Here is a 25,496-nt window from a genome sequence, read left to right on the forward strand (position 1 = left end):
GAGTAGGGCGTCAGGGGCATCGTCAACTTACTCATGTTTAGTACCAGTGGTTATAGCCTGTGTTACCTAGAAACATACCCGATCGACGAGGGACGCGCAATGGATATTGACATAATCTTAGTTGAGTCAAATACCATATTCTGGCTACGGAGTATCGAAGTGCACGGCAAAAGAAAAGAAGGCCAGATGCAAAGCAAACTGGTGGTGGCTGGCTCGTTTGTCCTGTTTGTATGTGGTATGCGCTGTACTGCTGGATATAACGCCGAGAGCTGGCTCTATCAGATACTGCTTACTTGCAATTTACCTTCCTAGCCGTAGCCTTTGCACCCCTGCCATGGCTGTTCTTTCGTTGGGGAAGTCGGTAGTGTAGGTGAGAGAACACTGTACGCTCCCCCCCCCTGAGTCTCAATATTTGCGCACCCAGATGCAGTCTAGCGAGAGCTTCGTCATGGAGTCAACGCTTGGCAGACGAAGTATACCAACAAGAGCATTACGCTATCAGGAGGTAGGGTCGGGCAATCCAGCGTTCTAGACCTATCAAGTAAGTATAAAGAGAGATGCACATAGTTTGAGATGAATCAGGGACCAGTATGAGGTCGATCTGCTGCCAATCCCCAGCGCTGCTGCAGTGGGAACGTATATATATTTCCGGCATAAGTACAAGTTTGCTTCGCGCTTGATAGTTTAGTTGTTCCAATCAAACCTAGATTATGCGCAAAACCCTGTACTTCAGCACCACAGTAGTCGTCTTCGGGTGAGACGCCTGTGCAGCCCGCACCACACTACTTGATATGAAGGTTGGGAAGTCGCGGCTGCCATTTCGAGCATGGTCACGTGGTCTGGTGTCTCTTTCGCGTTTCCGCCGCATCCACACTTTCTGCTCCTCTAAGACATCAGATCCGTCGACAGAACCATCGATTCATCGAATTTGGTCTCTGATTGCGACAAACTTCTCTATTTTCGGCGTCTTACGGACAATAGCATCGATTCCAGCTCTCCCCTTAGCTCGCTGCGTGATATAGTACGCGACGAGTGCAACTCCGAAGGAACTCCGCAATACCGCCAACCGGATGAGAGATAGCTTTTGCGCGCCCTACCCGTCAACCTTCGAGGTCGGAGAAATACAACGACCCCTAGATTCACTATTCGAACACCACATGTAGCTCGTGAAACGACGAACTTACGAGCCTCTGCACGTCAACCCCGCAAAATGGCACGAGCGAGGATCTTCGGCGCTTTTGCCGAGGGTGGCAGGGTCTTCCCCCACATAAAGTCGGCGATTCCGCCGGACATTCAGACCCACCGGATTCGACTCGACAAAGCTTTCATTCAGGATGGCTGGTAACAAGCGTGCAAGGATCGACGGCGATGGGCCCAGAACTGCGAAGCCGCGCCTCATTCGGGCTTGTACGGACTTCAAGAACCCGATCCTTGTCGCGACCAAGATACCTGACCAAATTTAGGCGCCGAGTGCAAGGAACACAAGACAAAATGCTACGTGCAGCCTGACGAGACGGCTTGCAATCGATGCCTGAAAAGCGGAATCGAATGCGTCCCCCATAACTTCGCCCGAAAATTTCTTGACGACGATGCTGTGTACGTGACCGAACCCGCTATATACAATCATTTCTGACAGTTGCAGATGGAAAGCAGAGGCTGCAGCAAAATTCGACCGACTGCAAGACGCCGTTGAACAACTGCTACGCCAGAGCAATCTGCCAGGACCTGACACCACCCACGATCATATAATATCATCTGAGAGAGGCCAGCAGACACCATCTCCGTCTAATCGCGTTCGCAGTCCCACGGAACCTTTCGGCGGAAATTTCACGCCGGAAGGCCCGACAGCTGGCTTTCGCGAAGTTGAAGATGATTCGGACCTTATTCCCCTGCCGATGAACAACCTCTACAATCTCACCCACCCGGATAACTCCCAGCTCATCCGTGTCGACCCCGCCGATGTCAACGGGCCCGACTTCATCAGTCAAGGAGTGCTTGCGCTGCCCGAAGCGGAGTATCTCTTCAACCACTACCGATCCCATATAAACCCACTATTGTGGGACGGAATGCTCTGTTCTCACAAGACCTTACGCGAAGCAAGACAGTCATCATCCCTCCTTGTGGCCGTTGTGCTCACCGTTGCGGCCCTTCATATTCCCAACCGTGAGCAGTCACTGTACTCGAGCTACGGCGCGTTTGTATCGTTGATGAGAGGATCGTGTCTGCTACGTTGCCAGAATCTGGATGTGATCCGCGCTCTCTGCATTGGGGCGTTCTACCTTACAAGTCTTAGTTGGGCACTGTGCAGCCGGGCCGTACGAGTGGCAACGGAGATGAACCTGCACAAGTCGTCATTGCAATTCGCGAAGGGGTCGCTAGAGTCGTATGAGCGCGTCCGATTATGGTACGTCTTGTACGTTTGCGATCATCAGTTTGCCCTGGCTTATGGGCGTCCACCGATGATGCATGAAGACGCAGCGATCCGGAACGCCGAGAAGCTCTTGACGAGCGGATTATCCTCGAAGGGTGACCGTGGCCTTGTTGCGCAGGTCAAGCTATTTCGGATTCTAGCAAGCGGGTACTTCATGCATGGTTGCGATCCAGACCTCGAGCTCAATGAACGAGACTTTGAGAAACTAAAGGAATTTGACATATCTGTCGATCAGTGGCGTCTTGAATACCGCTTGACGGGCAAAGAGGCTTCGGCTCCGCTCGCAGCGAATGTTTTGTATTATCATCTTGCCCGCTTCCAGCTGAACTCGGTAGCGCTTCGGGGCATATCAGCGAGGGACACTTCTCAGCATCTCGAAATGACATGGGAAAGACAGGAGGCATCAAACATCGCTATTATGGCTGCCATGAATACCGCTAAGCTGATCGTTGAAGACAGAAATCTGCAAAAGGAATTGATTGGCCTCCCAATCTTCGTACACGCCATGATTGCTGTCTGTGGATCATTCCTGCTCAAAATGGCTGTTGTATGTGGCGACCTATTTCGTCCGACTCCTCAAACTGCTCAAAGCCTGGCTCATTTTGGCTTGAATTTCCATACGAGGACGGCAGTGGCCAGTGTGGAGCAGCTGGTACATATCCTGTCCAAGGTAGCAGATAACGCAAGCCAGCGGCACGTCGTGAGACAGGTGGTGACCGGACTGGGCGAATTACTGCAACGGCTTACACTTGGTCGGGCTACTGATAACTCATTATTGCGAAACGGAGATTCTTCGCCCAAGATCGCCCAAGTCCACCAACGGGCGGCTGAGGGCATGAACCAAGACGCTCTAAACCTCGAACACAGTGCCGCTCGCCCGGATTACAGTTTGAGTTACCCTGAAGCAAGCCAAGGCGAGGATAATCTCGCCACGCCAGCGGACAACTTCCGTCAACAGGATCCGTTTGACCTCACCGGCGATCTGGACTGGCGCTTCGATGATGGCTTCCTTTTCAATTTTGAAGTCAATGACTCCGACGTGGCGGCGTTTCTGTAACATCCACCGGTCAAGGTTGTCCGTCAAGAGTGTTTACCGTGACAAATCACTCAGGAGTATTGCCTTACTCTGCTACATGGTCAACTTCATTCGATCGTCGCTTGCTATACGGTATCAATCCCCGTCTTGCTACGGGATCCACTTTGTTCGATCGTCGCTCCCCATATAATACCACTCCCGGTTCCGCTACCATGACCTCCAGCGTTTCACGTGTTTCATGCAACCTCAAGCTGACTACGCCTTTACGCCACCATCTTGCTCCTCTCTTCTAGCCCGCAATTCCCCCACCATGACAGTCGCGTGATCTGCTCGTTGAGCCGGGTATTTGTTGAAGAACCACGCAAATACCGCCGTACATACACAAAGGACACCGAGCCAGCTCGTCGTCGTTGCGAAACCGGGAATGTATCTCGGCGCATCCTTGTCTGGCCACAGCCAAGTGCTATAGATGGAAGAGGCATTTCCAATGGCGTTGATCAGCGCAATTGCCACGGCTCGCTTGGCGGCGGGCTGCGGGATAACGTCGGAAACCCAAGTCTTAACGAGCGGCGAGCAGCCATAGATTGTGCCAAAAGCGAATATTGTGAGCACGTATTGGGCGATTCTATCATGGTGGGAGTTAGGGTTTATCGTGGCCACGGCAATGAAGAGGATGCAGCCTAGTCCTGAAAGACCACAGATGAATTGCCATTTGCGCTTGTAGCGATCTGCTAGGTAGCAGCTTGTTACGACGTATACCAGGGCGGCCATATAAGCCGGGATTGTGTGATCTGCGATCGATGTTAGTCAAACGAAATTCCCTCGTCTCAATCGGCTTGGCTTACATTGACCAGAAGGACCTGTCCATCCAAAGCTCTCTACAAGCGTTGGGATGAAATACTGCATCGTCTGCGACCCCGTCACTAGTACGAACAGGAGGCATTGTGTCCACACTCTCCAGTCCCGACATGTCATTTTGAACGCGACCCAATGTGGGACGTGCTCGGCACCAGACCCTTGGGTCAAAGCAATGCCGTCAACTGCCAGTCTGTTACATGCCAGAAGACTTTCCTCTTCCGATAAGAATCGAGGGCTGTTTGAAGGGTAGTTTGGCATGAGGAAGTAGATAATGACGGATGCAATGATAGAGCCGAGGCCTTCGAGAATCTGTCGTGGTGATAGCAAATCAGTGGACAGTGGTCGAAGGGCAGAAAGACTCGACTCACGAAAAGCCACCTCCAGCCTGGCAAACCAGACACACCTTCCATATGGTCGGTAATCACGCCAGCGAGGAGACCTGATATGGCACCAGCGAGCGGCACCGAGGTGTACAGCAGCGCATACCGCGTCGCGAGTTCGTATCGGCGATACCATGATGAGAGAAAGAATGCGCAACCCGGCGCGAAACCAGCCTGCAACTACGTCAGTACGGTTCATTGAATCGGGTGCTGTTCATGACTTCCCCACCTCAGCAAATCCAAGCAGGAACCGCATTCCAGCTAATTGACTCCAATTTTGCGTTGCACCCATGAGCGCAGCGAACGTACCCCATATCAGACCCAGCCCGGGAAGAAACACGCTCGGCCGTACCCGAGTCAGAATCATGTTGGCGGGGACTTCGAAGATGAGGTATGAGATGAAGAACACGAGCACGATGATGGAGTATTGAGATGAGGTCAAACCGAAGTCCTCCTCCAGGCCGCCTGTTTTGGCGTTTCTTCACTCTGCGTCAGCTTTGCTCCAATGCTGCTTCAGTTTCTTTGGTGCCATACCCAATGTTGGCGCGATCGAGAAAGCCAAGGAGATACAGCACCCATGTGCAAGGGAGGATGCGCCAGTCTAGCTTGCGGACCAACCTCTTCTCAGGTGAAGTGCCATCCACCCAGGTAGTCGCGATAGCGTGGGCTTCAGCAGCGGCACCCTTGTTGGAGAATGCTGCGTCGTTCTCGCTAGTAGAGACTCGCTCCATATGATCGGCTTCTTTTTCGTTCGGGTGAGACAGTTTGATACGCAGAATTGCTTTCCGCGTCGGGCTCTGCAATGATTGCTGCGTTTGGCCGTCCATTGCTTCTTATATAGAGCCGATCTGTTGGATCATGCGTTTGACGCCTAGACAAAAATCCCCGTGGGGAAAGGTGGAGTAGACTGACACCGGCGAAAGTGCCGTGCGGGACCCTCGCATTCCCGGCGAAACCGCCGGCCGTCACCACGGCACTTTTGCCGCGCGCGAGGCGATCGCTACCACAACCACACCTTATAGTATCGGCATCAGACAACTATTTTCGCTGAGCGCATACTCCTTCCGACTCGATATTCTCTAGACTCTCGCCATGGTTGTTGCGATTGATTTGCCCCCATCCTCTTCGCCGCGGCGTCCCCGCATTGCCGTTACACTAGGCGATCCGTCCGGCATCGGGCCAGAGATAATCGCTAAGCTTCTCAGCGACGCAAAAAACCACCAAAGGGCGGATATCATCTTGTTAGCGGACATGGCCGAACTTCAATCGGCGATCGCAGACGCAGGAGGGGTGCACGTCGCCATGTCAGGGTTTCCCGGGCCACATGGAATCCAGATCCTGGACGATGGCAGTGCTGGGCAGTACACGACAACTCAATGCGAAGTTTCTCAAGAGAGCGGGGCTCGTAGTATCCACCAACTCAAAAGAGCGCTGAAACTAGTGCAGGCCGGCGAGATTGACGCTATTGTGTTTGCCCCCTTGAATAAGAGCTCTCTGAAACTCGCTGGAATGACCGAGGAGGACGAGCTTCGATGGTTCGCGAACCAGTTAGATTACAAGGGTGTCACTAGCGAGATCAACATTGCGGGACCACTGTGGACAGCTCGAGTGACGAGCCATATTGGCATCGAGGAGGTTGCGCAGCGCATCACAAAGGAGTCGACACTGAAAGCTATTCAGCTCTTGCACCGCTTGAGGTACGCCACCTCTTCCCTTCTTCACTTACGCAAAGCTAAATCAAACAAACCAGATGGGAATCCGGCCTCTCCTCCCCACGCTTAGCAGTCTGCGCACTCAATCCACACAACGGCGAGAACGGCGCCTTTGGCCGACAAGAGATAGAGCACATCCGACCTGCCGTCCTTGCTGCGCGTGAGCTCGGCATCAATGTCTCTGGCCCGTTTCCCTGCGACACTATCTTCCTCAAGCGTGAGCACTTCGACGGCATTGTGACGATGTACCACGATCAGGGGCAAATCGCGATGAAGCTGCTCTCATTTGACGGAGGGGTTACGGTGCAAGGCGGATTGCCTGTTCCAGTTGCGACGCCAGCGCATGGCACGGCGTTTGATATTGTCGGTAAGAACCTCGCAGGCGTCACGAGTATGCAGAATGCCTTTGATGTCGCGGTGAAGATGGCTGAGAGGAGGATTATGAAGGAGGCAGGGGTTGCTTTTGAGACGTCCTCGGCTAATGAGAAGAGCGGAGTGCGTGCTGAGACTACTGTGGTGGAAGTCCTTGCTGGTTCTTGTTGCTGATGCTTAGAGGGTTCGGCTCTGCGTTTAGATTTGCTGAAGATATATTATGACTGTTCTTATCACTATGATCTGCTTGCTACCTTGTCTCTTAACGCCGCTCGTCAACCGAGTCAGGCTGAAGACTGATCTTGCGCTAATGTTCTAACAGCCGATTCATATTCGGACGACTCCTAGTCTGGCCCTTTCTTCGTCATTAATAAAAGGCAGACATAGCGTGGTTTAACGGTAACTATGGACGAGCAAAAGATCGGTCTGAACGGCAAGCTGACCGACCTAGTGACTTCAGGGCTCTCTTCAGTCTCGAGACATCAGCTTAACCGTATACACCAACTTCCCGATGCAATCTGCTACCTGCTTGTCATCTGCCATCGAGTTAGAGTGCAGGCATACACCGCCGCCCGCGAACGAGGCTTTTTAGCCAATCGGCTAATATGACTACTAGATGGGAGTCTGTTTATTGTATTGGACAACACGACCTGTAGGGACAGGGATGATATATTTCGGTGTTGATTGGCCGTCTCAGCCCACGTCAGGTGCATGAGCGCGGGGCTGAAGCCGGACCTTCAAGGAACCCCCCTTTTCTTCTGCTCCAGCTTTCTGTCTCGTGTATGCGTCGGATCAGCCCCAACCTGAACTTGAGAAGGGGGGAAGACAATCAGCCGTTGATCGCTCGCACACTAATCGATCCTTGAGCTCCGCCGGCATGGCGCAACCCGGTAGGGCTCGCAATGGCCAGCCCATTCTAGTCTTCCGCTAACAATCTGATAAAGAAGCCGCGGCGGACACCGCTGACCTTTGGCTCGAGGCAATACGGGATCTCGACGATGCGGACAAAGCTCTGATCTGGGGCCATGCTGCCGACAAGACTAATGTCCTTGATGACGTCCTCGCGAGTGCAAAGAGCAAAGAGAAAGAAAGCGAGGCGAAGATATGAAGATACACTAGGCACGACGGTACCAAGGTCGAGCTGCATAATTTGTTTAGCGATGTTGTTGAGAAGGTGGTGTGGTTCAAGAAGCTTGGTGACTCACTGGCTGCGCTGGATCCTGCGCATATGGCTATTCCGTGGGCTGCTTTCGGTCTCAGTCTTCAGGTAAGCTTAGGTCCGAATTTTGCTCTGACTTTAATTGACCATGGTTTGGTATTCAGATTGCCGAGAAGTATTTCGAGCACGATGCACTTGCCCATGAGGGCATGTTGATGATGAGTGTCCTTGTGCCCCGGTATACAGTCTTCGAGTGTCTATACCTGGGCGAGGAGTCGCAGATCAAAAAGGTTCTGGCAGGTGAACTTACCAGACTATACTCTCGCGCGTTGACATTTATTACCAAGTTGAAACGATACTACGAGAAAGGGACCGCCAGTAAGTGGACTTAGTTTGAGATGTGGGCTAGCGATGCCGACAGATCTAGAACGCATCCTCGGCAGTGTTTGGTCATATGACTAACTTGAATCCTTGATGAAGGAGGTCCGAGCACAACAGGTGATTGTTGACGACCTTGGCCGGTTAGTCGATGCCGAATGTATGTTGATCGAGCACTTTGTGGCCGCTGGTTGTTTCAGTACCCTGCTAACGAATGTAGACGCCCGGCGCGTTGCAGGCAAAACACGAGACAGTCTCGTCGATTTGAAGAAGGCACTGAGCGACTTGGAGAGCCCGATACAGCCCATTCAGGATGGTATGGTTGATCTGGTCAAAAATCTGAAAAGTACGGGTCTTCGCCATTGGCACTATTGCTCACAGCTGACAGTGAGCAGAACAGCAGGAGACAGAAATTCTCAACTGGCTTTCTCCGGTCTCGTACGATCGATACCATCAAGGCCTTGCTGTCGCCAGGCTGAAAGGGTCTAGCCTGTGGATATTTCATCAACAGGTGTATAAAGATTGGAGACATCAGCCGAGTCATCGATTCTGTGGTTAAAAGGATAGTGTAAGTGCATTCCCGCCGCGTTAGAAGTAAGATGGATGCTGACATTGGTGTAGCAGGCACGGGGAAAAACACCTTGATGTAAGTTGTCCCTCACGGCGATTTCCGGACTGATAAGCTGAACAGCTTTGCAGGTCCTTGATCATAGACAGTCTTCGAGAAAATCAAACCACAACCCAAGCGTGTGCATTAGCGTATATATATTGTTCGCGCAATCTCAAAATTCTGCTGGACGAAGGACCCGAGGCCCTCACGCGGAATATCATCAAGCAATTGTCGAAACGAGGACCAGGAAAGCCAATTCGAGGTGCCCTAGTGCGGAAGTATCAAGACCTACAAGAGCAAGGCTCGGGAAATGAAGTGATGGTATCCCCAGATACTCGAGATTTGTTGTTGCAGTTGGTTGACCGGGACACCATGATCTTCATTGACGGATTCGACGAGTGTACGCCGGCGCAACAAAGAGAACTGATGGAGCTGATCAAGTCCTTGCTTGAACCCAGTGGCAATCGCGTGGTGAGGGTGCTTGTTTCAAGTAGGCCGTCGTTAGATATCGCCGCTGGCTTAGGTATTCTGCGAAATTTGTCTACTATGAAGATCGGCGGAAATGGCGATGACATTCGGAGCTTTGCGCAGACCAAGGCGAACGAGTGCGTTGAGGGAATGAAACTGCGAAATATCACCGTCTCCGACACATTTGAGGACGATTTAACCGAGAGCCTGAATGTTGGGGCCCAGGGAATGTAAGAACGCGCCTGAAGTGCATGGGCCTGATGCTAACCTGGATAGGTTTCTATGGATCAAGTTACAGGCCGACGTTCTTACCGATCCCAAGCAGACGTTGTTTGAGAGGGACGTGCTGTTGAGTGTGCAAAAGTCGCCGAAGGGGCTGTCAGGGCTGTTCTCTACTATTTACGAGAAGATAGAAGGGGCAGGGCCAGTGATGCGTCAAACCGCAGTCACGATATTCAGGTGGCTGCTGTGTGCCAGAGTGCCCTTGGGAAGGAACGAGCTACGAGGGGCCCTTGTCCAGTATTTGGGCCTCGGCGACATCACGGAAGCCATCATTCTTGACAGCTGTAATAACCTTATCATGGTCGACGAAGATTTTGACACCTTTCGGTTCATACATACGTCCGTCAAAGACTTCTTCGACGAGAAGACTGAGTTCGCCTTACCGGATAGACACGCCACAGTGGCCGAAATCTGCGTCCGGGAGATTGTTCGAGGGGTCACAATTCCTCAAGCCCCCTCCATTCGCCGAGAGTCACTCCAGTGCTATGTCGCCCTATATTGGGTATTTCACCTTGAACATGCCGGCACGAAGCGCTCGTCAACGACAATTCAAGACGCACTGAGAGGTTTATGTCTGGCGAGAGGCGATATCCGACCTTGGTTTAAACAGTGGCTGCAGGTACTTAGCCCAGTGTGCGCAATTCTGGAATGGAATGATCCGTTCAAAGACAAGATCCTGCAAGCACTCAGCTCTCCCGAAACAGCGTTCTTCGCCGCGTGTGCGTTTGGTTTCACCGAAGTCGTCACCCGATATCGCAGTACAAGGCCGGAGCTGTTCCGATCCCAGAATGATATGGGCGCCACAGGGCTACACCTGGCTTGTCAGTATGGCCACCTCGCTGTTGCTCTAGAGTTGCTGAGCGGAGGGTCAGATATCGATGCGAAGGATAACTATGAAGAGACACCCCTAATCCGAGCTTGTGCGTCGGGCGAATCTGAGCTTGTTGAGATTCTTCTTGCTCAACGTGCCAATGCAAAAGTACAGGGTAGGCACTTTGGAACAGCTCTCCAAGCGGCCGCCCTTCACGGCAACCTGACTATTGCTCAATGCCTCATTCGTCATGGTGTTGATGTTGAGGCGGAGGGAGGCCAGTTTGGAACCGCCCTTCAGGCTGCATCTGTCCGCGGACATGTGCAGGTGGTCCAGGAGTTTCTCATCGGAGGTGTCAATGTCAATGCCCCTGGCGGTGATTACAACACGATTCACAATGCAGCACCCAATGCGGCCAGTGCCAGCACCATCAAAACGGCTGTGGAATCGATTATCCAAAAGATTCACCAACCTAACGCTCAGGATATTAGCTACCAGACCAAGATCGAGTCCGAGATCCTGTTGGTCCTTGATAGAACACTCGACATGAACCTTCGGAAGGCAGGCCTTGGCCAAGCACTTCATGCAGCCTCACGAGCCGGTCATGACGCTGTGGTGCAGTTACTGCTGAACGAAGAAGGGGTGGACGTGAATAGTGAAAGTGGTTGATATGGTAGTGCTCTACAGGCGGCAGCAGTATGTGGGAGCCTCGAAATTGCAAGTCAGCTCCTGGCTGCCGGGGCCGATATCAACGCTCAGAACGGAACGTACGGAACCCCACTAATTGCAGCAGCTCGCCGTTCCCATTATGAGCTAGTCAGTTTCTTCATCAATCGAAAAGCCGCTGTTGACGTCCAGGCAGGTGTTTATGGAACTGCTCTTCAGGCAGCAGCCCGCTCCGGGAATTGTGATACTGCACGCCTGCTCTTGCAAAACGGGACAGATCCAAACCAAGTTGCAGGAACCTATGGCACTGCTTTGCAGGCGGCGGCTCGCGATGGCTTTGATGCCGTGATTGAAGTGCTTATTACAAACGGCGCAGATCCCGGAACTAAAGGGGGGTCTTTCGACTCAGCAGTGCAAGCCGCAGCCGCCTTTGGTAACATCAACTGCGTGAAGCTCCTGATGGGGAGAGGGTCGCCGATTGAGAATGCACTGCAGATTGCATCTTTCGCCGGCTATGTGGACGTAGTCAAATTTCTTCTCGCGCATTGTACCGACGTCAGCGCCTAGACTGGGGAGTATGGCACCGCAATACAAGCCGCGGCGGCTGGCGGGCAGCTCTCAGTGGTGCGGCTACTGTTGGCTGAAAAGGACAAACTTCGCCCCGACAAGGCGGATCTACTGGTCGCTCTCAAGGCGGCAGCCGCAGTTGGTGATGAGAGCTTGGTGAAATTCTTGATCGGACAGGGCGTCAACCCGATTGCACCTTATGAAGAGACTCTCTTTGGACCTGTTGGAACTCATTCGTATCAAGACAGGTATGGCCGTGACTGTAGACATCATCTAAACTCCCCCTTAGAATGTGCTGCGGCTGCAGGGCATCGGAATATAGTAACACTGTGCCTTCAATCATTTGCGAGAATGCCTGTGGCACAAACCCCCAAATATTCAAGATTTGTCAATTCCGCGTTCAAGGCTGCAGCGCGCTTTGGACATGAAAGCATTACTATGCTTATTCTCAGTCAGTTTGGGGACTTTCTCTCCCTCGGTGGTGCCTTAATTGAGGCCACATACGGGGGCCATGAGTCTATCGTCCGCCTTCTCCTAAACCAAGGAGCTGAAGTGGCCCCCTCGGCTTTGAACTTAGCCTGTGTGCAAGATTATTCCGAGATCTTGAAGATGTTTCTCGAGAACGCCAATTCCCCGCCCATACAGCCTTCGTACTTGTTGGAGGCTGCCCTCGCGGGCCACGTCCATGTCGTGCGCATGCTTGTTGACTATGGGGCAGACGTGAACGCGCTAGTATCTCACGAAGCCTTTAACTTCTACGTAGATCGTTCCTTGGCGTCTGGCAAGGCTGGTGACTCGGACAAGAGCCTTTACAACCTTGATTCTCGCAAAGACGGGTCGGTAACAGCACTCCACGGTGCAGCTCTTCGCGGTCATGTTGAAGTTGTAAAGATGCTTCTCGCAGAGGGTGCGAGTCTCACAGCAAAGACAAGAAGAATTTCCACAGCCCTCCAAATGGCTGCCTCTCAAAGCCATGTCAAGATTGTTGCAGAACTGCTGCATGCCGACTTTCAGGCAAATGTGAATGAACTAACTGGCAGATATAGGACGGTTCTCCAAGCGGCAGCTAGCGCTGGCTCGGAGGAGATTGTAAAGATGTTGTTAGAGCGAGGCGCGAATGTCAATCAGAAAGGGGGCGAGTTTGGGACAGCTTTGCAAGCTGCAGCTGCAAATGGACACGAGGCTATTTTCTGGCAGCTGCTCAGCGCTGGTGCTAAAGTACAAGACGAGCCGCAATTGGGAAAATTTGGTACTACACTACAGGCAGCAGCAGATTCTGGAAATGTCGAGATTATCCGCGTACTAATACGCCTCGGAGCCAAGGTTGATGTCACAGACCAGTACGGCCAAACGCCACTTCATCGCGCGGCCTGCCGGGGCCATGAGTCGATAGTGATGCTCCTTCTCGAAGCGGGGGCCAATCCAGAGAGACACGACAGCAAAGGACGGAGTGCCTTGTCAATGGCGGCCGGCAATGGATGGGCGACTCCCCTGTCGCGCCTTTTGAGCTGGTTCGCAAAGTCTGGGGTAGGGGCCGAGTCTGCAAAGCCCGACCAGCCGCAAGCGCTGCTCCGCGCTGCAGAAAACGGACATGTTACGATCCTAGAGATGCTCCTCAGATCTGGATATGACATTGAGGCGCAAGATTCAAAGGGCAAGACTTCGGTGATACTGGCAGCCCAAGACGGCTGGACCTCGGCAGTCCGATTTCTCTTGGATAACGGTGCTGATATTCGTCGCCGCGACCTTGGAGGAAACACGGCTCTCCATGCCGCAGCCGAAGGCGGCCATGATGCTACGGTCCGGCTTCTTTTGGCGCGGGGTGCTGATGCAAATGCATCTAACGGCCGGGGGCTCGTGCCGCTCTATCTCGCCCTTCCTAAGTATATGGCCGCGCCAGCCCTGACAAGCAGCGACAGACACATGGTACTCCATGTCCTGGCGCACCATCCAGGCATACATCTCGACTGGGCGGATGATAGTGGTGTGACCGTGCTACATGCAGCCGCTCTGCGACGCAATGTAACCCTAATGGCGTCCTCGTCGACAGCGGTGCAAACATTGAGGCTACCGACCGCCGCAGCCGGACCCCGCTGCACTACTGCGTGCTGGGCCACCACCGAGAGCTGCCCTCCCCGGTCCCAGCCCTTGAGTACTTGGTTCGGAAAGGCGCGAATCTCCATGCCGTTGACAAACAGGGTCAAGGCGTTCTACAGCTTGCAGTAGAGAGCCAGAACAGGTTTAGCCGGGATTTGCGTCAAACTCGGGAATACCTTGCAAAATTGGGAATTGAGGGTGCCGAGATGGAATCTTACGACGCCATCAACCCCTTTCGCTAAGCCCTGGCTCTGATAAGAGTGCGGATAATGGTCTGCGTCAGGGACTATCTTGATCTATCGCAAATGGACAGGGGGTGTTTTGGAGATGAGACGTTCTTCAGGGGTGATGGTGGTGGCGTTGACAGGGTGGGGACGGGACACGGCGAGCACAGTGAGTTGACTTGGTGAGCGGTATGCGGATAGGTAGGTATGGTAGTATCCAGTTTGTTGAGTTTTAGGTTTAATGAGTTGAGGTACAGAGCGGCAGAGCCATAACCATGTCTTGCACGTCCTGCCGGCTCCGCGAGGCAATATACCTACCACACAGCCATTGCTTCTCTATTGCTGTATAGAGACCCTGTTTTAATTTATCCCAGTACCTACCTACTGTGGGGCAGACGCATAGGTATCACGTCATTGGAGGGCGCAGTGAGTCATCCTGCACTTCCTGGAGCTCGACTTTTGTCCTTCTTTAACCCGCCTTCCACATCCTTCATGGCGCAAACTACCATACAATGGCCGACCATCCCCTTTTCCCACTTGACGTTTTCCATCTCACTCCGGGCATAACCCATGTCTGCGCTGCGGGCGAAGGGCTCCCACTAAACTCGCACAATGCTGCGTTTGATAATTATATGCAAGATAAGGCCGCCGGGCATATCGGGCCCAAGTTCAAAAGCCGGCAGCTGGATCACGTCCGCCAGGTCATTACTCGGCAATGGAATGCTGCGAGCACGAAGGAGGTCGGGTTCGCACCGAGCGTGGCGGATGGGGTTTCGTTAATTGTTGAGGCGCTTCACTGGGAGGAGGGTGATAATGTCGTTGTTGATGGCGCCGACTTTCCCAGTTTGATTGCGCCGTTCAAGGTCAGAAGCCAAGCTCATCAGGCTAGAAGTGGTGTTGCAGTTCCTGAAGTACGCCTCGCCAACGCGGATGCCCTGCACTCTGTTATCGATTCCAGCACCCGCGTGATAGCCGTCAGCTATGTCTCGTACCTGAATAGCGCAAGAGTTGATTTAAACCACTATCGCCAAGTCGCCGACAAAGTCGGTGCTATTCTTATTGTCGATTACAGTCAAGCCGCGGGCTACGCGCCCATCGACGCCTCGATAGCCGATTTCGCGTTCAGCTGCTGCCATAAGTGGCTCTTGGGCAGCACGGGCGTCGCGATTGTTTACTGCAACCAAACCCGCCAGTCAGAGTGGAGGCCTTCTACCGCTGGATGGCACTCACTTGACTCGCTGCCCACGAAACGCGAGGAGTGGGAGGCGGAGACACTACGGCTCCGAGACGATGCGCTGGTCTTTACGCGGGGAAACCCGCCCCATTTGCCTATTTATATACTCCGCGAAAGTATGGATTTCCTTGAACAATGGAGTGCGGTCGATATAGAGAGGCATGTGCAGATCCTCACGAGCAGTTTCCTGGATGCCCTCGAGAAAGAAGGGATTCCGTCTTCAACGCCGAGGGAGAAAGAGAGGCATGGGGCTAGTGTCACTGTGCACTGTAATGGAGCAGCTGAAATTGTGGATGAGATGCGTGAGGCAGGAGTATATGCGTGGAACGGCAATGGCAGGGTGCGGTTTAGCTTCCATGGATATAATTGCCAGGCGGATGTCGAGCGGATTATGGAGGTGTTTCCGGGGTTGTGGAGGAAGTATAATGCATGACCTATCTGGAGCCTTGAAATAATAAATATAATGCTGATATGGTATTCGTAATTACTGGCTTGGCTAGATACTGTCCGGCGTGTTGTGACATATAACCCATAGCATGACGGGTGTCAAGCTTATGCCTCTGGACAGATAACCATGCAAGGACCTCGGTGTCGTTCCTGAAACATTCCCATTGATGATAGATCCTTCATGGCCGCTATGGTACTTTTCCATGTCTGCTAGAGGGCGGCTCCGGTCACACTACCTACGCATCACCCACCCCGCCTAGCCCATGCCAGAGCGTCTAGGATCTGCTTCATTTGACCGAGCCGTTTGACTTAGATGATACTTCACTGGTGGACTGGGTATCTAAAACCTGAGCCTTGCACCCCAGGCATTCTGGGCTCGCGGACCCAGATAGGGAAGTTGACAGCGGGACCTCGGCAGCACAGCCGAGGTAAATACAGACCTGGAGGGTAAATACACTAGGAGCTACTACCTACAAAGGGAATTGCAGAGGAGATCTAATCCTAACTGCCATGAGATCCGTAATGATGGCTGAGTATTCGCCGTGTTGGCCTTGATTGGCTGTTCTGACGTCCATTGATGTCTAGTCTGAATTCCTAGCCAAGGGCTACTGCGGTGCCTTCTGTTTCTTGGGTTATGGTTCAGCTATGGTTACATCAAAGCCAGCATTGAGATCCTGCGCAAGGTGCTTGATAGCGAGAGACTCAGCTCAGCGCTGTTGGAATGCATTGTGAACTCATTGCTTGGGCTTAGTTTTGTCTTAGAAGTGCGCCATTCAGTGATTAGAGTATTTGATTCCTGATCGAGTGGTCATGGTAGTATATCCGGGCACCATAGACGCTGTGAATCAATACTGGCATGTTATGTCACTCTGCCAGGATTTGTTCCTGTCCATCGGCAATGCCGACGGTATCATACGCCATAGAGTCAAAGATCTTGCGAACCACCTGCAACCTCGTAGACCATTCATAATATGGCAGGTAGTCCATTCGTTACGCTATGATGCCTGATGATTTAACACCAAGTCTGCCTCGCTATCACGTCTATTGGATAATGATCATCATAGAGCTACAGAGGACAAAGGAGCCCAATCCTGTGAGAAGCAAGAATCACCCACTGCGGTACTCTGTACCTAGATAGCCCGAGATCTGCAGTGGCTCAGCTATTGAAGGAAGAGCAAACAAAGAGACTGGAACTCCTATTAGGAAGTTCGCGAACGTGGCTGGGGCCCGGGGACCTGAATTGCTGGCCCTCCCAGCCTGTCGGGTCCACTGCGGCCGTTTCATCTTGTCTTGCTACTTAATTTTGGTGTTATAGATAGACAGGGTCGAGGAGTTGCTGCCTGGTGCGGCCGATCGTATCCGTATTCGAGTACCCTTCTGGGCTGGTAGGGCTATAAAAGGGGGCCCGGTGGGCTGTGCAGCGATCGTTGTGGAGTCTTGAATACGAGTGACACATTCGCTTGGTATATGAGACGAATCCTCTGATATGGCTCGTATGTGTTCTTACTGGAAGTGGATAGTGTAGGTAGGGTTATGGTAAAAAATTTTTCCATTAGGGATGATCTGGGACGGGAGTATATAGGGGGTTCGTCTGCCAGAGATGTTGTACGTCGTTCAATAAGAACAATCTTCCTAGAGAAATGTCTCTCCTTCTTTTCTGTGGGCTTTTTGCCTACCTATACATCAGCAGCTCGGTGTTCTTCGATATAGTCCACTTCCTAACCCATCAATGGTCAACGTCCAGATACAAAGCTCTGCGATGGGTTGCTCAATGCCACAAATATCATCACCTATACTACAACCGTGCCTTAAATTTCAACCCTAAGTACTGGTGGCAGAATGCCTTCATCGCTCTACCGTTTGAAATGATTTGCCTGTGTGCCGGAAGCCTGCTGGGCTGGTTATTCCTTCAACTACTCACCCATCAATCCTCGCTCGACACCCTGTCGTCGGCTCCTCTGCTCACAATCCTCACTATCCACATCGTTCGAACACTCGCGGTAATCTGCATGAGCGGCCGCGACTCGAATCACGTCATCTACAAGACCGTCCCGAAAGACAACTCCTGGCTATTCGTGGACCCCGAATTCCACGCCCTCCATCACGTACACCCCGATCGATACATGGGTTCCGTGGTCAAGCTATTCGACTGGGTGGCTGGAACCGCGTACTCGGTGCGCGGCAAGAGGGTGGTCATAACTGGAGGTTCAGGGGCATTTGGGACTGCAATTACACGCCGGTTACAGGCTGAGGGTGTTCGCGATATAACTCCGCTCAAGTTCGGAAAGGACTGGACGCATGACGACTTTACCAAGGTCGGCGCCGTCTTTGATAATACCCAGCCGGATATTCTCATTCTGGCGCATGGTACTAAGGACGAGGATGCGATGGACGCGAACTGCAATGACACCATTCGCCTTATCCATCTCTTTCTAAATCACGAACAAAAAATCAGCCAGAGGAGCGCGAAGAAGACCCTGCCCGAGATCTGGTACGTCGGCAGCGAGATCGAGCTACACCCTGCCTTTGACGATCCTACAATGCAACGGTATCTCGACTCGAAGCGTGCGTTTTTGCCGTACGCCCGTGCGCTGTATGACGATTCGCGCGTCCTATACCGGCATATCGTCCCTGCTGCGTTTCAGTCACCCATGGGCAAGGCGATTGTATCTGCGGATTGGGCTGCGGGAGTCATGATGTGGTGGATTCGCCGGGGTACGAGATATGTGCCTGTTACGTACACAGGGATGGCATACCTCAACTTTCTGAAGTTTTATTGTTGGGTCCGACCGAAGCACGACTTTAGTCAAAAGTGTCAGAGCGGTGATATTGAAATGCGTTCATAGCCGTCTTGAGCTTGCTCATTTTCTTCGCGTGTCTTTAGTATCGTCCGATTGTGGTCGCGATGCTACCTAGTCAGGAATGCACTGGTATAGCGCAATGGCGAGTCATCTCTGAACCCGTCGCAAGTCTAACTCGGGGTATTTATCTATGGTAGGCCATAGAAAATAGTGATGCTCGTTGGAACAACGGACCAGTTGCAGTCTCTTATAGAGCTCTTGTGAAGGATTCTCGTGTCGCAAGGTAACCATGTATGTCTACTAATCGCGTCAAGCTATTCCTTCCATGTAGCAACACTCAGACGGCATGACCAAGTGAAAACCAGGATATATATACACTTCACCCTCCTTCTCATCAAGTTTATCATGGCAGGTTCTGAACCAAGGGCAGTCACGCCCCTATAAGCCCATTGCCGGGTATCCGTGCAGACAAAGACCGGATGAACCGGAGATCACTGTTGATCAGTCTCGGCGAGGGTTGCTTTTAACCCCAAGTCTTTTTGAAGAAACAAATTTGGACGCGATGTTTCTTCTGTTGTTCGACCTGCTATGATAGAGTGTAAGTACTTGTTGCTTGAACTGGGTAGAGTTGGGCCCCATGGGATATATTGAATATAAGCTTGAAGGCATAAGCTCCAGCCTCCAAGAACACCCAGTGCACAAACACCAGGGCACGAATTCCGGAATCAGCAGATCCAGCGGGACAAAGAAATTTGGTTACTCATTAGTTATGCATATTCATGTTTCACTGGGCCGGGCCTTGTTTGATTCGTGACCCCTGTCCACCGTAGTATTCTTTGATCGGGCGATTAACATCTGGCACTCATGTAACACCCAGGAAAAAAAGGACGCTTAGCGGTGGGAGTCTTGAGGTAGCATATTCCATAATTCTCACAAAGAAGCATAAATACTTGATATCCCTGCCTAGGGCGTTGGAGTCTTAAGAAACAGAGCCAAGGGTTCGCCATTTGTGATTATAAGCCCCTGTTGCCCGCAGGCCCAGCGACCAATGTCAACTATGAAATTATTTCAACAAAGGGGATCCATCATGTGGATCTCCATCTCAGGCTTTCCCCTCGCCGTGTTTCTGAGTATCTACGGCGTTCTCGCTGATACAGTTTCTCCAATCGTATGATCCTTAACCCCATTCCAATCACGTCCTGTCTGCTAACTCTGTCCCTAGAATAAACTGCCCATCTTCTACGATACATCCGACATCCACCTCGTCAATGCAAGCCACGGCCTCGACTCCTTCTGGGGCTCCAGCTTCATCCGCACCACCAACAACCACGCCTTCCTCATCAGCGCAAACATAATCACCAATAATGGCACCGCAACACAGCGCGCTGGATTCCACTCTGTAGATGACTCTCTCTCAGACACAGCACTTACCAGAAACTTCCAGGCCGCTGTCCTGGCCGCTGGAAGCGATGGCACCGCCGAGCCCTTCAACATCACCACCCAGGACGGCCGATTCGCCATGGAATCCATCCCCACCTCCAACTGCGACTCCGCAGAGGCAGGAGCGCAAGCATTCCCGCCAATGCATATTTTCAGCTCTATTCAGGACATCTCGTTTGACATCGACATCTACATGCAGGGCCCCGTGATCCTAAACGCAGGCATCGGCTCGTTCCAGTGGGGTGGGAGTATCCAGCATCACATCTCCCTCTCAGCTGCTCGTCCAAGCGGGACAATCACCGTCAATAATGAGATTTTGACCATCGACTCTGAGAGCTCGTTCACCTGGTACGATCGCCAATGGGGCCCCACGCTGCCCGATCACCTCACCTGGTTCGGCCTGTACGTGACTGCGCCGGATAATACGCGCTCCTACCTGTCAGTCTGGAACTGGCAGGATAGTATCAATGGCGACAAGTCGTTCGTGACGATCCAGGAGGAGAATGGAAGTAGGAATATCGTTGTCCCCGTTATGGCTTTTGACCCCTCGGATACGCTTCTTTTCACGTCGTCGGTGACCGGTCTTGTGTATCCTCTTGAGTATAATGTTACTCTGGAAGATGGGACGGAGTTCCGGGTTAGGAGCCTCAGGCCGATCAAGAGTATGTGATGGACGGCTTGAACTATGGGTTCTATTCGGGGTATGTTGGGGTTGACGGGGATTATACGGGATTTGGAGTTATTGATATCCCGGCGTGATGGTATTTTCAACATCATAGTCTTTAGCAGAGAAGTTACGAAGGGCATGACATGGTAGTGAAACACTATAGATAAAGAACGAAATAACAAGGAAAAGAAATGAATGTCTCTATACCCTACAAGGCCAATCTATCTACAAAGAGAACAGTATCTCAAGTCTCTAGTAGCTTAACTCTATACAGTCATCTAAGCCCTCACACTCTCCTCGAACTCCCTGCTAAACGGATAATCGACATATCCCTCCGCCGAGCTACTCGCATAGAACGTCTCGCGCTGGTACTTGGTCAACTGCATCCCCTGTCTAAACTTGAACACGAGATCCGGATTCGAGATGAAGTGCCGTCCAAACATCACCACAATCTGCTTATCTGGGTACTCCTCATCAACCAGTTTCCGCGCCTTCTCAAGCCCATACCCACCCGCAACAAGAATCGGACCATTCCAGCGCTCGTACGCGAAATCCAGTCTCTCGCTGCTCTCGTCCACGGCTCCCTCGTAGATCCAAGCGCCGAAGATCCGCGATTCAACGAGGTGTAGGTAAGCAATTCCTAGAGCACTTGCCTTGTCGATGATGTCGATGTGTTGAGGAATCGGATCAGCCATCCGCATCCCCTGGAACCGCGACCACGGGCTCAGACGCAGTCCCACGCGGTCTGGGCCGATAGCCTTCGCAACTTCGGATAAGACTTCATGCAGCAGGCGCGACCGATTCTCCACATTGCCTCCGTACTCATCGTCGCGCTGGTTGGCGGTATCCTGCAGGAACTGGTCAAGCAGATACCCATTCGCCCCGTGGATCTCAACACCGTCGAACCCGGCCGCAATTGCGTTCTCCGATGCGGTGACGAAGTCAAGTACCGTCTGCTGGATCTCGTCCACACCCATAGCCCTTGGCGTAGGTGCATCAGGCTTCTCATCATGGGGGATGGGAATAGCGCTCGGTCCAACAATCTCGATCCCCTCTTCCTTTGCAACATCAACATCTGCTGCACGACCCATCCCAAAGAGCTGGATGTAGATGAAGCACCGTCGTCGATGCACTTCGTCCGTGATCTCTTTCCAGGCTGCGATTTGATCGGATCGCCAGATACCGGGGGCATTGGCGAAGCCGCCGCCCGAAGCTGCAGAGACCAATGTTCCCTCTGTTATCAGGAGTGTTCCGGGGATGGAGGCGCGCTGGGCGTAGTATTCTTTCATCATTGGTGTTGGAATGCGGTCGGGGGTTGCGCGGCGTCGCGTCAATGGGGCCATGCCGATGCGGTGCTCGACTTGGATAGAGCCGATTTTTAAGGGGCGGAAAAGGTTGGTTTCTGGCATATTGCTGGTGGGATTGGAGTTGGTAGAGATAGAGAAGAGGCAGTGGATATTGGGATGATGAGTTGTCAACGATGATAGATTCCGTATTTGCTCGAGGCCTTGTGTTTATATAGCCCACTGCCTTCTACAGTGATGAGTATATTAATGTTCTTGACAAATCTTAGGGCTGAGAGGTTCTTCCAAAATAGGAAATAAGGTTCTTCCGAATTAGGACTAGGCAATCGCTTCATCGTCCCGAACGCCGATTTCTAAGCAAATGTCCCCGAGCTGAAGACTTTCACGCTTGGCACTCACTTCCACTTCCAGTTACCAAGGATACATCCATCTACAACGAGGACCTGATAGAAGAAAAGCATGGATTTTCAGTTTGTCTCAATACGAGTCAACGACGACGCCAAGGATAAAGCTGCGCGGCGTCAGGCTCGCTCTTACGCCGTGAAGAAAGCCCTAGAGAAGAAGCGGAAACGCCAGCAACTTGCTAGGAATAATTTCATCTTAACAACGTTTGAAGACCGTGAGAAACCAGTGAAAACGACAAAACCCGGTGTCACTTCTGGTGGGGCCCCGATTTTGTCTCAGCTCTCGGGCGCCTTGGATCCCTTCCAGACCCTTGCTGTGGATTCTTCCAGGCTGCAGGTTTTACTTGGCGATTGTAAGATGTCTTACCCAGATGCAATGAGGTATCTCCCTTTTCGGCCAGTGCTGACTCACAGTCCAGACAGAGCCAGACAAGCCCCCGAGCCGGTCTTCAGCATGGCCGAGGAACTCGCCTTCCAGAGCTTCCGCTCTGTCTTCAAAGCTGGCTTCGAGGATCCTGCTCTGGCCAACGCTGTGATGCTAGCTCTTGCGTTTGCTGTGACTGGGTCTATCGATCAAGAATGTCTGCGGTACCAGGGTCAGGCCATCGCTTATATTCGTGAGCAAATGGATTCTGTGGATGAAGCTGCTTCGGAGGCTACGATTGGGGCTATACTGTTGATTGCTGGTGTGGCGGTACGTGAGAGTTACCTTATTGTAACTGAGTATGTGAGACTTACTTGCTGATGCGGGGTGGCCCAGGCTCGTCTCGGCCTAAAATCCCAGGTGGAATTGCACATGAGTGCGGTGCAGCAACTCCTAAAGATCTGCCAGAAGAAGAGCATATATCTGACCGCTGGAATCAAGCGAGCCATATTCTGGTACGCCATTCTATTATGACGCAATACCTCACGACTCAGCTCCCTCAAACTAACCCTACCTACCGTGGCAAAGGCAAGACCTAAACGCCTCCATCCTCTCCACCGCACCCCGCATAGTCTCTCACACCACCTTCTCCGAGCTCCTCTGGACGCGCGACCCCTTCGTCCCAGCGCACTACCGTCTGCCCAGCGGGTTCAAATCCCGCGCATACCTCCTCGGCGTGGAATTCTGCGCCGTACTGCAGGATCTGCATGCGCTGCAGTGTATCCGCGATCGACCGAGACCAGCCGTCACGGATGTCATGCAGATGCTGCATATCAATAACCATACGGCGTCGGTGCAGTCGAGGCTCGTTGCCCTGGAGGTATTAAGTCCGTTGCAGAGGGCTACAAGGCTGGCGGCGTATCTTTGCTCAGTTATGCTTTGTTGTAAGGTTTGGTGTGAGCTTGTTATTCCGGTGCGTATACTTCCTCTTCTTCACCACTGAGTAGGTAATACTAATATTAGTCTATAGTCGCACATCTCATCCGAGCTCCTCGTCAATCTCCAGCAGACCCGCGATTCTCTGATCTGGACTCAGCATTCTGATTTGCTCCTTTGGCTGCTTTATATCGGGGGTGCATTTGCCCCGAGTGGACCGACCCGCTCTGGGTACTTAGATCTTCTGCGCTTGAGTTCTGACCATGGTTACTCGTCATGGCCGGAGGTGCATGATTGTATGAGACAGTTTATCTGGTCGGACAATGCATTCCTGGTACCGGTGAGGGCGTTGTGGAGGGATGTTCGGGGCTCGACATATTGCTCTGTTGATGAAGGGGTGACCGTGAAAGATAAGTAAGTTGTTGCATGTTGGCTTCTTCCTGCCTACGTGTCAAGGGTGATGATTCTCACATTGGCGGGGGAGATTCCAAAAGGTTGAGAACATCGGGCACTCAAGCACAATGTCTAAGACATTTTCCGTATAACATTACTTTATATCATGCATATTCTTTTTGGGGCCAAAGTGGACATCATATAGAGAATGTTAGGATGCTCTGGTCCAAGTATCCAAGTACCATGCTTAACTGCAAACATCCCATACTCGCATTTCGAACTCTTCTACATCCTTCTATCCTCTTAAAGCCGAACTATCTAACCAAATTATCTTACACCACATTCCGATAATCCCCCATCCGCAACGACCGCCGCTGACCAACCTGAATCGTCCCGGGATGCCGTACCGCCCAAATAAGCATAACACCCACCATGGGCACAGCATCAAAGACAAAAAGTGGCCACTCATTGGCCAGTAAATACCCCTTCTGCCCAAGCGCATACTCCAGCACGCGAAACACCGAGCGCAGCATAACAAGCCAACTAACCGCATACAGCGGATACAGGTGCTGCGTATAGGGAACCTCACTGGTCGGAGCCCTCTTCATCCTCTTCTCAAACATCACAGCCGTGAAAAGGAAGAACCCAAATACGAAGATCTGGATCAGTAGTCCGCCGATCGTGATCCCCTTGGCTATACCCTGTGTTCCTTCCGATGCCATCAGGCCGGACCCCTGGCCTTGTACGAGGAAGGAGAGGATGTCGCCCGCGACAAAGGTCTTTGTGAGCCGGGTTATGCGGATCAGGGAGTATTTTTCGCCGTTGACGCTCCGGATCAACCGCGCGAGGACCATGTAGATGCTTGCGGCAAAGAGGACGGGGCCGAGCAGGATTAGGACGCTTTGCAAGATGTATAGCGGGAGGTTAGCGGTTGCGTAGGTGCAGGCGGCGCGGATGGCGAAGCCGGTTACTTCGACTAGGAAGGGGAGTGGTTAGTTTTGTATAGAGGATAGATGGGAAGGAGGGTAAGACAAATCACGGAGAACAGGACAGAGAGAAGGAAATGAGAAGAGACGTACGAATACCGCCAATAATGAAAGAGATGCAGAAGCGGGCGCGGGTTTCCCAGGCCTTCCGGATGTGGAAGATGGTTGGGGCGAGGAAGAGGAGGAGGAAGATGATTGAGAGGGCGATGGAGGGCACGTATTCCCAGAGGTAGTAGTCGTCTGCGAAGGGCTCGAGCTTTGGCATGTTGGGAGTGTGATTATCTTTTGCTCTGGCTTGTGATAATCAAATGTCTGGCGAGTCTCTCATTCTTTATATCATCCAGTTTCTGATCTGTATACTTGGAATAAGGGCTCAAAAGTGGGTCTGTACCGAATACAGTTAAGGCTGGCCCGTGCACCCGCGGACTTTTCTCTTTCTCATTTGTTTGAGATCGTTTAAAGTCCCTGC

At 52.2% G+C, this 25,496-nt stretch overlaps 12 protein-coding genes across 12 annotated transcripts; 9 read left to right on the forward strand and 3 right to left on the reverse strand.

Moving 5' to 3' along the window:
• Positions 1-1,334: 1,334 nt before the first annotated feature.
• BDW74DRAFT_187927 (uncharacterized protein) lies at positions 1,335-3,488 on the forward strand (the record flags this gene model as incomplete). The annotated part of the gene is made up of 3 exons (XM_073731605.1): positions 1,335-1,407; positions 1,464-1,596; positions 1,643-3,488. 3 exons carry the CDS (start codon positions 1,335-1,337, stop codon positions 3,486-3,488), a joined length of 2,052 nt encoding a protein of 683 aa, XP_073579812.1.
• Positions 3,485-5,436, reverse strand: BDW74DRAFT_187928 (uncharacterized protein; the record flags this gene model as incomplete). Its single annotated transcript, XM_073731606.1, has 5 exons — positions 3,485-4,258; positions 4,313-4,634; positions 4,694-4,879; positions 4,935-5,184; positions 5,240-5,436. 5 exons carry the CDS (start codon positions 5,434-5,436, stop codon positions 3,723-3,725), a joined length of 1,491 nt encoding a protein of 496 aa, XP_073579813.1. The 3' UTR covers positions 3,485-3,722.
• Positions 5,437-5,663: 227 nt separating this feature from the next.
• BDW74DRAFT_88156 (uncharacterized protein) lies at positions 5,664-7,079 on the forward strand. The gene is made up of 2 exons (XM_073733978.1): positions 5,664-6,402; positions 6,456-7,079. The coding sequence occupies exons 1-2, from the start codon at positions 5,798-5,800 to the stop codon at positions 6,961-6,963; spliced, it is 1,113 nt and encodes a 370-aa protein (XP_073579814.1). The 5' UTR covers positions 5,664-5,797; the 3' UTR covers positions 6,964-7,079.
• Positions 7,080-7,911: 832 nt separating this feature from the next.
• BDW74DRAFT_160712 (uncharacterized protein) lies at positions 7,912-8,358 on the forward strand. The gene is made up of 3 exons (XM_073725667.1): positions 7,912-7,930; positions 7,995-8,061; positions 8,118-8,358. The coding sequence occupies exons 2-3, from the start codon at positions 8,018-8,020 to the stop codon at positions 8,338-8,340; spliced, it is 267 nt and encodes an 88-aa protein (XP_073579815.1). The 5' UTR covers positions 7,912-7,930; positions 7,995-8,017; the 3' UTR covers positions 8,341-8,358.
• Positions 8,353-9,301, forward strand: BDW74DRAFT_160714 (uncharacterized protein). The gene is made up of 5 exons (XM_073725668.1): positions 8,353-8,486; positions 8,547-8,672; positions 8,722-8,894; positions 8,948-8,972; positions 9,026-9,301. The coding sequence occupies exons 1-3, from the start codon at positions 8,423-8,425 to the stop codon at positions 8,883-8,885; spliced, it is 354 nt and encodes a 117-aa protein (XP_073579816.1). The 5' UTR covers positions 8,353-8,422; the 3' UTR covers positions 8,886-8,894; positions 8,948-8,972; positions 9,026-9,301.
• A 685-nt stretch (positions 9,302-9,986) lies between these two features.
• Positions 9,987-11,776, forward strand: BDW74DRAFT_160715 (ankyrin repeat domain-containing protein). Its single transcript, XM_073725669.1, has one exon. It carries the CDS (start codon positions 10,480-10,482, stop codon positions 11,164-11,166), a length of 687 nt encoding a protein of 228 aa, XP_073579817.1. The 5' UTR covers positions 9,987-10,479; the 3' UTR covers positions 11,167-11,776.
• Positions 11,777-14,260: 2,484 nt separating this feature from the next.
• Positions 14,261-15,816, forward strand: BDW74DRAFT_88185 (uncharacterized protein). Its single transcript, XM_073733979.1, has one exon. It carries the CDS (start codon positions 14,564-14,566, stop codon positions 15,716-15,718), a length of 1,155 nt encoding a protein of 384 aa, XP_073579818.1. The 5' UTR covers positions 14,261-14,563; the 3' UTR covers positions 15,719-15,816.
• A 1,429-nt stretch (positions 15,817-17,245) lies between these two features.
• BDW74DRAFT_187930 (uncharacterized protein) lies at positions 17,246-18,891 on the forward strand (the record flags this gene model as incomplete). The annotated part of the gene is made up of 2 exons (XM_073731607.1): positions 17,246-18,515; positions 18,865-18,891. Exons 1-2 carry the CDS (start codon positions 17,373-17,375, stop codon positions 18,889-18,891), a joined length of 1,170 nt encoding a protein of 389 aa, XP_073579819.1. The 5' UTR covers positions 17,246-17,372.
• Positions 18,892-19,620: 729 nt separating this feature from the next.
• On the forward strand, positions 19,621-20,643 carry BDW74DRAFT_182189 (uncharacterized protein; the record flags this gene model as incomplete). Its single annotated transcript, XM_073730201.1, has 2 exons — positions 19,621-19,701; positions 19,756-20,643. 2 exons carry the CDS (start codon positions 19,621-19,623, stop codon positions 20,641-20,643), a joined length of 969 nt encoding a protein of 322 aa, XP_073579820.1.
• Positions 20,644-20,918: 275 nt separating this feature from the next.
• On the reverse strand, positions 20,919-22,049 carry BDW74DRAFT_187932 (alkene reductase; the record flags this gene model as incomplete). Its single annotated transcript, XM_073731608.1, has 1 exon — positions 20,919-22,049. The coding sequence occupies one exon, from the start codon at positions 22,047-22,049 to the stop codon at positions 20,919-20,921; it is 1,131 nt and encodes a 376-aa protein (XP_073579821.1).
• A 349-nt stretch (positions 22,050-22,398) lies between these two features.
• On the forward strand, positions 22,399-24,133 carry BDW74DRAFT_187935 (uncharacterized protein). The gene is made up of 5 exons (XM_073731609.1): positions 22,399-22,701; positions 22,768-23,042; positions 23,109-23,227; positions 23,301-23,685; positions 23,743-24,133. Exons 1-5 carry the CDS (start codon positions 22,404-22,406, stop codon positions 24,064-24,066), a joined length of 1,401 nt encoding a protein of 466 aa, XP_073579822.1. The 5' UTR covers positions 22,399-22,403; the 3' UTR covers positions 24,067-24,133.
• A 240-nt stretch (positions 24,134-24,373) lies between these two features.
• Positions 24,374-25,292, reverse strand: BDW74DRAFT_182192 (RTA1 domain-containing protein; the record flags this gene model as incomplete). The annotated part of the gene is made up of 2 exons (XM_073730202.1): positions 24,374-25,017; positions 25,121-25,292. 2 exons carry the CDS (start codon positions 25,290-25,292, stop codon positions 24,374-24,376), a joined length of 816 nt encoding a protein of 271 aa, XP_073579823.1.
• Between the last annotated feature and the right edge of the window lie 204 nt (positions 25,293-25,496).

Source organism: Aspergillus multicolor, assembly GCF_047715735.1.
Source record: "Aspergillus multicolor strain CBS 133.54 unplaced genomic scaffold BDW74scaffold_33, whole genome shotgun sequence".
Lineage (NCBI taxonomy): Eukaryota > Fungi > Ascomycota > Eurotiomycetes > Eurotiales > Aspergillaceae > Aspergillus > Aspergillus multicolor.

Coding starts and splice junctions, on each gene's coding strand:
- BDW74DRAFT_88185 (XM_073733979.1), top strand. CDS start 14,564: ATGGCCGACCATCCCCTTTTCCCACTTGACGTTTTCCATCTCACTCCG.
- BDW74DRAFT_160715 (XM_073725669.1), top strand. CDS start 10,480: ATGGGCGCCACAGGGCTACACCTGGCTTGTCAGTATGGCCACCTCGCT.
- BDW74DRAFT_160714 (XM_073725668.1), top strand. CDS start 8,423: ATGAAGGAGGTCCGAGCACAACAGGTGATTGTTGACGACCTTGGCCGG. Junction 8,487..8,546: donor CCGGTTAGTCGATGCCGAAT/GTATGTTGATCG, acceptor TAACGAATGTAG/ACGCCCGGCGCGTTGCAGGC. Junction 8,673..8,721: donor TCTGGTCAAAAATCTGAAAA/GTACGGGTCTTC, acceptor GACAGTGAGCAG/AACAGCAGGAGACAGAAATT.
- BDW74DRAFT_88156 (XM_073733978.1), top strand. CDS start 5,798: ATGGTTGTTGCGATTGATTTGCCCCCATCCTCTTCGCCGCGGCGTCCC. Junction 6,403..6,455: donor CAGCTCTTGCACCGCTTGAG/GTACGCCACCTC, acceptor CAAACAAACCAG/ATGGGAATCCGGCCTCTCCT.
- BDW74DRAFT_187935 (XM_073731609.1), top strand. CDS start 22,404: ATGGATTTTCAGTTTGTCTCAATACGAGTCAACGACGACGCCAAGGAT. Junction 23,043..23,108: donor TGTTGATTGCTGGTGTGGCG/GTACGTGAGAGT, acceptor GGGGTGGCCCAG/GCTCGTCTCGGCCTAAAATC. Junction 23,228..23,300: donor ATCAAGCGAGCCATATTCTG/GTACGCCATTCT, acceptor ACCGTGGCAAAG/GCAAGACCTAAACGCCTCCA.
- BDW74DRAFT_160712 (XM_073725667.1), top strand. CDS start 8,018: ATGGCTATTCCGTGGGCTGCTTTCGGTCTCAGTCTTCAGGTAAG. Junction 8,062..8,117: donor GGTCTCAGTCTTCAGGTAAG/CTTAGGTCCGAA, acceptor TATTCAGATTGC/CGAGAAGTATTTCGAGCACG.